Source organism: Typopeltis vanoorti, chromosome 8 (genome assembly GCF_054136105.1).
Source record: "Typopeltis vanoorti isolate ZY-2024b chromosome 8, IOZ_Tvanoo_1.0, whole genome shotgun sequence".
NCBI lineage: Eukaryota > Metazoa > Arthropoda > Arachnida > Uropygi > Thelyphonidae > Typopeltis > Typopeltis vanoorti.
Genome location: NC_143556.1, coordinates 133468990 through 133481876, shown reverse-complemented (window position 1 = coordinate 133481876; position 12887 = coordinate 133468990). Strand labels below are relative to the sequence as shown.

At 34.1% G+C, this 12887-nt stretch overlaps 1 protein-coding gene across 4 annotated transcripts in view; it reads left to right on the top strand.

The window, feature by feature from the left end:
• The window catches only part of BckdhB (Branched chain keto acid dehydrogenase E1 subunit beta), a 459582-nt gene that overhangs the window by 240662 nt on the left and 206033 nt on the right, over positions 1-12887 (top strand). The window contains exon 9 of one of the 4 annotated variants that reach the window (XM_090396330.1): positions 3058-3167. The exons of the other annotated variants lie outside the window; for them this stretch is intronic. Coding sequence (XP_090252456.1) covers positions 3058-3078 — 21 coding nt within the window. The 3' untranslated portion in view covers positions 3079-3167. Of the gene's footprint in view, positions 1-3057; positions 3168-12887 lie in introns of those variants that run through there. 4 annotated transcript variants of the gene reach the window in all.

Genomic DNA, 12887 nt, shown 5'->3' with positions numbered 1-12887 from the left:
TTTCTTACTGTGGAAAGAATCAAGAAACATATCTAAATTTCTAATTATAATGAAGAGCCAAAGGCTTCAATTCGGCGACATGAACTTATTTAAGTTAAGGGATATTATATCCCATATTGTTTCTTAACCGAATAAGAAACTCAAAGAGTTTCATGCCGAATATAGAAATTATATAAAGTTCGGCGATTCCAAGCGTAAGCAAATACCTGGATAGTGCAGCAACTGACCCTTGAAGGTAGTGCAAACTGAGGCAACTCATAGAAAGGGTGGAGCAAGCTCCGATCACTATTCTTGATATTTACCCATAATGTGAACTTAACTCCTAGGAGCTGTATTATTGTTCAACATTATGAGAGAAGGTCACTACCCAGACTGGTTTCGACCTTTTTTTTTGAGGTCTCATCAGTGAGTAGGTAGACCAAGTTAATACCAAGTTTGTAGCGAACAGAACTTACATCCCTTCTATGAGAATTGCCAAGGGGTCCTATTGAATTACTAATTATAATGAAGGGCCAAAGGCTTCAATTCGGCGACATGAACTTATTTAAGTTAAGGGATATTATATCCCATATTGTTTCTTAGCCGAATAAGAAACTCAAAGAGTTTCATGCCGAATATAGAAACTATATAAAGTTCGGCGATTCCAAGCGTAAGCAAATATCTGGATAGTGTAGCAACTGACCCTTGAAGGTAGTGCAAGCTGATGAATTCTATATTCGGCTAAGAAACAATATGGGATATAATATCCCTTAACTTAAATAAATATCTAAATTTATTTAAAAAATCTGAGATTAGTTTGTCAGTTTCTTCTAGAAATACCAGTAGTTATTCCTTTGAGCTTTATATCCATCTACTATGGTGTCTAAAGTGATCCTCCCTCATTTAACGGAAATAGTAACAATATCAATAAGGAAATTGGAACGTGTTTAAGAAAACCTTTTCTCAGATTATAAATATATAAATAATGGACAAAATTCTTTGCACGTACTTCATATAACGAAACAATGAGTGCCCTTTAGACGAAACCTTTGTAGTCAGGTATCACAACGTTTTGTAATTCTTCTGTCTTCTACATCACTATATATGGATCTTCATTACAGCAAGCACATTTTCTGCATGTTTTTCTAAAGAAGCATGATCTTTCTTTTTTAGTTTATTGTTGTTTTATTTTACTTCTTTTTTCTGTTTCTTTTTTGAAATAAAGTTTCTCAAGCATTAAAGAAAATATGGCAAATATTTTACTATCTAGTTCTTCAATAAAGGCTTTCCAATCCTCTTTAAGTCGGCCTAATTAATGTTCACGTGGACAGCGTTTCCACAGATAAGTTTGAATCCCACTGTTACATGGATATTTGTGATTTTTTTTAGTATGGTAGATGAATTTCATGGCCTGATGTGGGGCAACCACACTGCTTGTTAGAATCCTGAAGTGCTTTGAAAAAAAGTTCAACGTTTGGGTTGTAGAGCGCGTTCCTAGATTATCTTTCCTTAGCCTCGCCACTATGTTAAATGCACTGTTAGTTATTAACCTTTTGTGATTGGAATACTCATAACAAAAGTGGCTTAAAAGTACTCATAACTCCTGTCTGACATGTTTTTCAGTGTTCCTCCGTTGAAAGAATGAAGCTCATTTCTAGGATTTCAAAACAATTTTTAGTGATTTTTGCCAAAATTTGCTCAGTGAAATTTCTTAATCTCCTAAATCATCTAAATGTTAGTACTCGGTATTAGGGAGTGACTAAATGCGCGTAGGTATTTGATTCTTCTCTAAGCCATACTTTTGTAAGTAATTGAAATGCTTATTCCAGTGCGGTATCAATTAGGAACACACTTCATCCAGCATGGTATTTCTTTATAATGATGTAATTATCTATTAAAGGTAGAATTATTGACATGTAATTTCATATCACATCTACCTGATATATGCAAATGAAATGCAAAGATTGATTGTGTTGAATTTTTTCTTGACAATTATTCATAAGACTATTACACTTTTTTTATAATCTTTGTCAAGTAGCTTTATTTTATCCTCCTACATGTTTCGCCAATCCTTTTCTATTGGCATCCTCAGGGAATACAAACTAGTAAGCTAAAATGAAGGTTACAGACTAGGTTATAACTGATAATTCTAATTCATACAAAAAATTGGTATTGTGCGTGACAATGTGCGTGTCTCGTTAACGTGATTTATTCGTTATGGTTCATTACGTAATTGTTATGAAAGTTCATTTCTTTGATGTTTAATGATCTGATAAAAGTTTTCCAAATTTCTGGTAAAATATTACACCTTGATTTTTGTTTAGGTTTTCAGTTTTACGGGCGACTGTAGCTGCTTCTTTAAAGGTTCTTGAATGGTAGTTATCTTCTATGTATGGCATAAGGCTCTTATCCCACTCAGTATGATGGTTAGTAGAGGCAAAGTGGCATGAAAGGCCTGAAATGTCTTGTCTGTTATATCTGACATATCCTATGTAATAGCAAAGATTGATTGTTGGAGAAATAAGTTGTAATGGTTACTAGCAATCCGACTATATATTTAAAGTAAGCTGAGTTTGGGGAATTTTTTAGATAGCATTAAAATTTAACTATTGTAATTATTTAGCTATAGTGATATTTATAACCAATAGGAGAACTTCCTCCATAAAATGTCAATAAAAATAATAATACCAAGAAATTTTTGAAAATGTAAAATATCTTAAGTGATTAAAACATAAATGAAATAACAAATAATGCGAAACAGTCAAATAATTCAAAATAAAGTAGAAAACCTATCAGCGATATTGATAAATTCTGCTGCAGAAATACCGAAACAGTTAACAGAAATAAGATAACAAAATAAAAAATATTATAATCTAAAAGATCTGTTTTCAAGCCTTCATTTGTCTGTGAAATAAAGATTAACCGGCAGGAACAACTGTTTGGATTATAAAATTTTGTTGTGTGAACAATATTTGGTTAATAAATTAGGACCACAGGAAATAGCTATGTTTCAATTTTTGCTATTTATAAGTAATCGCAGCTAAGAAAATCTGAAATTATTCAGTTTCCTCTTTTCAGATTCTAAAATTGACAAATTAAGCTGATATCCCGGAAATGAAATGGATAACTGCAGTGTCATCATTCACCATCTACAGAAACTTAACACCAAAGGCTATCCACTAAACAGGGACATGGTATAAACATTAGGAGAGGATACCCTATCCTGCGTAATATGGGCTTTCGAATTCCACTATGGCCCTAACTCGTTTAAAGATGACCTTACTGGCTGCCCATCGCATGCACATTGCTGGTATTGTTGCCATCTCAGGAATATGATGATTGTGTGGTATATGCTTGAAGTTCGATCTACGAGTATTGATGCGTAATTGTAGCTTTAAAGTTATCAACATTCCATCCACTTCACCCTATGTTTCTGTATAATACTTTCTACAAAACACACATATGTATAATTATGCCTAGGTTAATGACATCATCTCTGCTGTGGATATTTTCTGTTTTGCATGAAAAATGCTTGTTTCTTTGTAGCATCAGAGATCTTCAGCAGCTTTGAAAACTCTCTCAACTAACCGGGGAACCATGTTGAAAAATAAAAGTATACCATTCAGTTCAATGTATGCTTTATACTGAGGCCACCTTTTCATCTACCCCTCGTATAGAGTATGTACGATTTGTTTTGATAGAGCATGTTTGTTTGTGTGTGAAAATCTAGATTTCTTTCTTGCCTCTGTAAGATAATGAATGTCTTAAAGAAAAAGGGATTTATTCACTAAAGCTTTGACGTTGATAGAAATACCTGACCGGTGGGAAAAGAATGCATCAGATATACCAGTATATCTGATGCTTGTATACCTGATATACCTGATATATAAATATTTATGTATAAGGAGTTTTCAATACATGCTCTCCAACCAACACGATGTGGTTTTAAATCCCACTATGGGCATGTATATTTGTGAATATCTTTAGGTGTAGATGAATTTCTCACAGGACCACTACCATGTTCATAGGCATAAAGTGGCTTGAAAAACTTATCTCTTTGGTATCTAAAACAGGATTTTCGCGGTATCTAATTCTTCAGCAGTCCAAAGAAACTAATATTAATTGTATACTAGCGCTAACAGTCTTGCATGAGCGGGATAAGTATACATAAAACTGAAGGTGAATTAGCCGACCATATAAAAAAATTGCATTCCCCGGCGTAACACGCAGAGGGGAGTGCATATGTATTGAAGTATGGAGATAGGATGGACTTCCATATCAGAACATTAACAAGATTTATATGAAGCAAAGTTATTTTTGATAGTAAGAGCATTGGGCCTAATACGCGAAAGAAGAATAGTGTGGAATAGGAACTCTTTTATTGACCTAGTTTACCACTTTCTTATCCCAGGAAGAAACAGCAGCACTGTTATCGTCAATTTGAACATCATGAACTATAAGGAATGCAGGGAAAGCGTGGTAAATAACTACAAGGTGAAGTCATTATTAAAGGATAATTTAATTCAGCTTTCATTTTATTTACAGACCAACAACGATCTGATAAGACCATGTGTTTGCAATAAACATAAATATTCCTCTTATCAGTTCTTGATTGTCGGTCTGCATAACCTTCGAGAATATTATGCTGCAGTATTTTCTGTTTGAAATTCGATAGACAACTCTTACTTCACTGACTAAGATTAGGAATAGCGTAATTAACAAAGATTGACACATTTCCTGGTGTGTTTTCTGTATACAGCAAACTAACAGTTGCCTCTCTCTCTCTCTCTCTGCTGTTATTGAATTGATATTTAATGTGAATGTGTTGCTTGCATAAGTTATGAAAAGGTTTTTCCACATGAAATTTTGAAGAATAGCTATTACTAAAAATTGAAGAACCGTACTGTTCGAATTGTAAATGTGTGAATCGAAATAATGAGATTTATAAAGAGCATGCTGGTGAGGCTGAATTTATGTTTTTTTCTCAGTTCATATCTTTCCTCATATTTTCTCGATTTTCTCATCCTCCTCTTAAACTGTTCACATAACAGTTTAGGTTACGTGAATAGTTGATTTTCAAACAAGATATTCAGTCAAATTGCTGTGTGTGTGTGTGTGTGTGTGTGTGTGTGTGTGTGTGTGTGTGTGTGTGTGTGTGTGTGTGTGTGTGTGTGTGTGTGTGTGTGTGTGAGTGAGAGAGAGAGAGATTAATCGACTTCTATTTTCTCAGTTTATTGTATCATTCATATTATTTTTTGATTTCTTCTGTTCAATTGCCCCGTGTCATTGTAGCTATTGACTTTTTATTATTCTTCTAAATATATTAGGTATATTTGATTTTTAATGTTTGCTATTTGTATTTGAATACAGATATACCCTGATCATACGACACCTTAGGTTCCAGACTACCGTCGTATAGCGAATCACTTTCTTTTTCTTTTTCTTTTCTTTTTTTCACTTTTAGATGTATGTAATGGTTTAATAAGGTTTTTAAGGAGTCATATATGTGCGTAAATAAAGCATTTGTTTACATCAGTTACGCAAACGAAAAACTTAGAATGATTTTAGCAAAAGCAGACGTTTTTCAGAATATCTTGGCGTAAGGGAACACACCAATCAGTTTGTTCATCAGTCTACGTCTACTCCATTAAAAGTTTTCCCATTTAGGTAATAAGATTGTCATGTTTACGGATAACTGGTATAGTGCTTTATCTTTGTATGTAAGTTTAGTCTGCGGCCTATCTCAGTATTCAATACATCATCATCGCTAAATTTAATAATTTTAATCTTAGTATCTAATAAAATAGGTTTTCGCGACTTCTTCTTTTCGCTGGCAGCAACATCACTCTTGTTTTGAATTTTATCTGCCATTATTAAAATAGTTTAGAATTCGCAGCGAAACACCAGAACACAAATGCAGCTAGCAACGACTTAAACAAACAGGTCACGAAAACTATCGTATGAGCGGATCGTCGTAAAGCGAGGCGTCATAAGGGGGAGGGTATTATCGTACTTTTGCTATTGTTTCTGTTCCATATAGGAATTCTAATCTTACATTAATGCTGAATAATTTTCTTGGTTTTCAGTTTTCTTTCAGCACAGCACTAGATGTTAATTAGTCTCTAATATGCAAATTGATCTTTTAAATGAAATAATAATTATATGTCTTCAATTTCTACTTGCTTAGTAGTGAGATAAGACTGAGAAATATCTGTGTACCTTATTCTTTTTTTTTCCTTCTAATTTTATGTTTTCTTTTGTCTAGTATTTATTTTCATGAGTCCTTTATACAACTCGTAAAAATAAATACTAGACAAAAGAAAATAAATTCTGGAAATGAAAATTCATGCTTGCTTATAGTTGTACTCCTGCTGAGGCTTTTAACTTTATAGTTTTTGTTTACATTCTTGTATGTTGCTGCTTATTGAACTAGCAGGTATATGTCATGTGCAAAGTCTAGATCATTTAATTTTTCAAATTGGCTTCATTCTGTTTCCCTGAATCTTTTTTTTTGTTTTTGTGTTTATCATCAGACTCTGCTCTGCTCTAAATAATAATAATAATAATGATAAATGTGTCATTTACAATATATATATATATAAAGGGCACCAATTTAAATTTGCAGTGCTTATGCAGAACTAATTACACAAAAGAGGCACAAGAATTTCATCTTAACGGATACTGATTAACAAGAAAATGCTTGAAGAATGCGCTATTTTATTTATTGTTCTAGGAGCCAATAAATTTTCTCCAGCTCTGTTTCCATTACTTTATCTGTGATATGCAAATTTGACAGTTTTTTTTTTTTTTAATCAAAGATATCCAAATTAACATTGAATACTAATGTAGGTAAGTGTATTAATCTTTCTTGAGGGGCGATTCATAAAAAAAAACCTCTTGCTTTGTACTTTTTCATATATAAAAGAGGAAAACAGAGAAATTATATAATTTGTTTATAATTTTCTTCGAAATCAAACTTAAGCTTCAGTGACTACTATAATGTATTCCGTGAAATGACAAAAAAAAAAAAAAAAGAGCGCTCATTGTCATCCAACATGTCATCCAGTGAATCTCTACTTTCAATGAACAGCATGTGAGTTTACTAAGGGAAGGCCATGTTTTAGCAACTTGTTCACATTCTATAATAATGTTAGACAAGGGGAATTAGACCACTGAGTTAGACAAGGGGAATGGATACACCATGATACTTTTGGATTTTGCTAAGGCTTTTGACAGAATACAGTATGGAATACTGTTGCATAAATTAGAGAATATGGGATTGGATTATAAACTATTGGCATGGATAAGAGGGTAGCTGACTGGCAGATATCAAAAAAGTAGTATATGGAGTGTGTGATTACCTTAAATCTTGCAGATTTAAGGTAATCAGTGGTGTGCCTCTGAGTCATTGAATTTTCAATCTGTACATTAATGATATTGGGAAGGATTTGACACATGACATACAACTATTTGCTGATGATGCAAAGATAGGTATGGTAATCAAGAGTGCTGCTGATATGCAGTACTTGCAGAATGATTTGAATAGGCTGGAATTTTGGACGTGAAAATGGCTGTCATTTCAATGTTAATAAATGTAAAGTCATTTACTTTGGTGTGATTAGATATCCAGTGTCGTATTATAGTGATGGAATTATGCATGAAGAAATTGATGAGACTAGGGATCTTGGAGTTTTAGTAGACAGGAAGTTGAAGTTCAAGGGTCATATAGCAAAAATTGTAAATACAACTCAGAGAATAATGGCAATGCTGAAACGAACCTTTATATCTAAATATAAGGAGGTCATTTTGCCTCTTTACCAGGCATTGATAAGACCTCACTTGGACTGTCGCACGCAGGTCTGGTCTCCTGTTTTCCGTGGCGATTCTGATACAGTAGAGAAAGAGTGTGTGTGTGTGTGTGTGTGTGTGTGTGTGTGTGTGTGTGTGTGTGTGTGTGTGTGTGTGTGTGTGTGTGTGTGTGCAAAGGAGAGTCTTAAAAATGATATCAGGATTGTGGAATACAGATTATGAAGACAGATTAAGAATTTGTAGTCTGCAGACACTAGCAAACAGAAGAAAGAGGGATGATATGGTAGAGACTTACAGACTTATGAAAGGATCATACAGGATTTCAGTTGAGGGAATTTTTTATTTTATGGAGGGTGGGGAAAGGACAACAGGTCATCCTTGGAAGCTGAGAATGAATGAATGCCGCTAAGAAGGGAATGAGTGCTAGAATTTTCTTTCGTAGGGTGGTGCTTGATTGGAATGGATTGCCATTGGATGTTGTGCGTGTGCAAACAGTGAATGAATTCAAGAATAAGTATGATAGCTGGTGCGTGTAGTATGTGGCCTCTCTAGATGAGTCCCTGACTCCATGGAGGTCTCTCTTAATAACAGTAATAATAATAATAATGATAATAATAATATAACATAGCAGATAGGTTTGCTTATTAATTATAGATTACTTCATCTGATTACAGTTACAATTACAGTGTCGAAGATTATCTGTGGTGACGTTATCAAAACATGAATTGTGACAGTAAAAAAAAACTTAAGACACGATGTCAAGCAGACTTATACAAATGATAGAAAGATATAGGGGAGTTACTACTTGAAAATGAAGTTGCTTTCCTTTTGTTCTACATCAGTGGATCATCTCAACTATGAGCTCAGACATCCACAACACAACTGTATATGGTTGTATCAGTGCATTATATAGTGTACTGTGTAGCCATTTCAATGGTAGAACTGCCGTGTGCATGCTAAATGTCATCTCAAATAGTGTTTGAGTTCGACTTGCGTAGTGCAGCACTTGCCAAGATTGCAGAACTTGGAACACTGTAGTATGAGAAAATCAAGAGAGGAATGGTGATAATGACGTCATGATGTACGATTCTTCTATTTTATACGAAGACTCCTTGTCATAATGTCCAGAAAAATGAAGAAATGAACACCGAATGTTATAATTGATATTCTTGGACAATTCTGTGATTCCTACATAGTAACAGTTCTGGAAATGACTCACTTGAGTAGCAACATGATAATACTTCATGTCATACTGCAAGGGCCATAGTGGCATTACGTGAGGAAATGAGAGCACAAACGTTATACTGGTCAGCATTCATTTTGCCCTGACCAGTATATGGGATGCTAAATTTTAACCGAGTTATTTGCCATTCACGCATAGATGCTCGCCTTTTTTTATTTTATTTTATTTTGTACTCCTCAAAAACGAGTATAATTTGATAAGACGATGGACATAATTCGAAATAACTTGACAGACATAATTACATTTGCGAGATGGTGTTTGGCGATTTCAGCGTTAATACTATTCCAGCTCTTGTCCAATTAACAACTTAAGTGAATTCTTCGTAGGATTAATAATCGATAATCCATCTTTCTGAACCGGGTTATTATAAGCATGTAAACTTTTGCCATGTTTTTTTTTTTCTTTTTTGAAAAAAAAAAAACGGTATTATTCTACGAATGTTAATCTTTAAATCGATATTTTTAAAATGGTACATTTTTTTGTAAAGAAAAAAAAAAGCAAATATAACACATAATGTTCTTATATTCGCTTTGCCTCTATGAAAGGTTAGTTTGAAAATGGGTCACAGCACTTGAAAGTGTTACTAGCTGAACTCATTAGTATAAATGAGGATCACTGGAGGTAGACGGTTATGGTGTTGTAAATTACACTAGCGTTCTTTTATTAAAATGTGTGTATATATATTTTTAATTTATTATTTTTTATTTGTGCCAACACGCATACACACACTATAGCTGCTTCGCTGGCAGCACCATCTTTAGAGACATGATATATGCCGCTATTTTTCTAACTTGTAATGTGTGCCAGACAACAACGAGAAGTGAATTACTAATTCAAACTTCTAACAGAGAGAATTGTGTATTTATGTTGATATTTGGGTTATAACTAAATGTAAAATTATCGCTGTGCGTTTTTATTATGGTTTTTCCTCATTCTACATAGAGGGACATAAATTTTGCCGTGATGGAGGTCACTGATCTTAAATGATGGTATGTATTATACAGTAATGCCTCATCAGCGACTAGAGAAAACAGGTATAGAGGTTAATATATTTACTCGAACACTTGAGAAGCACAATGAGGGGTGTAATTAATCACTGCGTACTCATCAAGTCCACTGAAAGCTCAACAATAAGAAACATGGACAAAGGGCATCATTCCAAAGTTATAATAGAATGTGATGATAGATTTACAAAAAAAAGTTATGGTGTTTATATCATATGAAATATGCGCTTCATAAGAATATAGTGGTCTAACACTGATGTTGACTAAAGAAATGCGATATCATTACTCTGTTGTTAACAGAGTAATGATCTAATGGCATAAACAGATAATTCCAAATGAATCTATTAGACGTTTTCTGTTTTACACTATCATAAAAAGTACACACTACTCAACAAAATTAACAAAACAAAATATTTTTCATCAATATTTTATTTATAACACTCTCCGAATGAGAATTTTTGTTATTATAGGCATTTTAGCATGCAAATTCTGAGTATGTAATACAAATTGATCTACCACTCTAAAGTCCTCACTGAATGCAATTTACCCATGCTATAAAAACACGGGTTGCGACCACCTCACCTCTTTCCTTTTTTTTTTCTTTTTTTTTTTTTTTCAGTGGGTTAGACACATCTTCAAATACATTCAGGATAGCAAGTTATCATCGTTTAGATAATTCTTTAGATGGCGGGTCGTTGGACGACTTGAAGCAATGACTTGACGGCAGTCGCAAGCGAAGGTGGCACGTTACCTTAATGTGTCATGAACTATCTTCTTCTTCTATGGGCGCAGTTTCAGGAGACAGAAACCATTCCAAGAATAGCTGACCAAGGTTGCCCAAGGGCTACGTCAACCAGAACAGACTGCTGTCTGGCTCTAACAGCAAGAAGAAACCCTACGATGTCCTGCCACCAACTATTTCTCGAGATTGCTGTTTCAAACCGAACAGTTCGTGTGTACCTTATACAAGGAAGCCATGGTTTGTATCTCATTAACCCAAAACTATCGCAGAGATTCGAAGTGTCATAGGGTGCATTTCTGTTCTGTTCTGTAATGACGAGCAGTGTGCTACCTTCTTTACAAAAAAAAAAAGGACTTTTATGGTGGAAGCAGTATCTTCGTGTGCGAAGAAATAATTATTAATAGCCGTACCCTCTTTATGCGCAGAGGTACCGAGAACAAAACAGAAGAACCGATGTGCGACTATGTAGGCGTGTGCTTAGGTCATATTTTCGTTTAATGTGACAATGCCACTGTCCACAGAGCTCAAGTGAGGACAATGGCATGAGAGTGGAAGAGTGTCTCGAAACGGAAGATATCCAATAAGTATGGGAAGCTCTTAGGCGTCGCAATGCGCGCCCAAGGGCTTCCCATAGCCACTCAGTCACTTGGTGAACTTAAGTATGCTCTGACGGAAGAATGGATTTGTTTCACCAGTCTTTTAGCCATCCTTATATCGAGTATGATCTACAACTGTCAGTCCTGTTTAGCTGTTTACCATATTTTCGACAATATCATACATTGTCGACGTTTGTGATGTGATATTTTTTGGTAACCATCATACACCCCTAAATAATGCCTGTCTGTCTTGCTGTGTCCTCATTTCGTCATTATTCTATTGTGCACCACGACCACCATACCATACCATATTTTGTCCTGCATCATATGGCGGTTTTTTAATCACTTAATACACCGACCAGAGAACATGCGCAGGTATACTAGACTTCAGACAGGATTAGCTTTTCTGATATGTCGTTAATTCGATTTACGTGAAGCCAAGTTGCTTGGTGATGGCAGCCTTGCGCGTTAAGGAGAAGAAGAGAAATGAAAGAGTTGAGCAAATCAATTTTTAATAACAATATTCTATTTTAAATTATTAAAATGGAATTATAGATAATATAGATATTGTAATTAATATAGATATTGTAATATTAATATTAATACTAAAATCAACAGACACAAATATGATGGGAAATATTTTGATATCAAGAGTTAAAATAAGTGTGAAAGTAAATAAGTTACAGCAGCAATATGCACCCCCCCACCCCAAAAAAAAGAAGAAAAAAAGTGATTTAATTATTGTTGCATGATCCATTCAAAAAAACAAAACAGAGTAGACGGATAGGATTAATTAGAATTAGGACAAATCTAGGAAAGTACTGAAATTTGTAAAATAGGTCAAATAAAAATAATACAATGAGTAGTGTGAAATGCGTTTTACATCTCAAGTGATTTTTTGAAAGCTACTGTATATACCTCTCTCTGCACAACACATAATCAGAATGGAAATATGTACTTGCATTTTTAACACATGCCGAAGAGAATGCGTGCATTAATTTAATGTAAAAATGCACAATGAAAATTAAACGTTTTCCAAAAGTAAACGTTTGGAATATTGGCAACAATATTGGAAATATTAGGAAGGAACTTGACATTGTTACCATTTAGGAATGTGCGAGCAGAGTTACGAGTAATCTCAGGTGTTATGTAATTTAAACTGAATGGGAGAAGAAAGATTAGCAAAGTAGTGTTGAATGCTAGGATGACAGAAAAAAGACCGAGAGGAAGACCACGATCTGGTTGGATTGATGGAATTAGAAACGCGTTAGAAGACCAAAATGTCATATATGACAGTATTGAAATTTTGACATTTAATAGATTAATTTGGAGGAAAATGGTACATGGAAAGTTAGTAATAATGTAAACGTTCATGCGTTAATATCAGTGTACTGCATATCATGAATTTGATAGTGATGAAAATACATATTTAAAAAAAAAAAAGAAAGAAAGAAAATTGGATTTCAAATTATTTAACAGAAAACTGCCAAAAAAAAAGAAAGGGAAGAATAAGT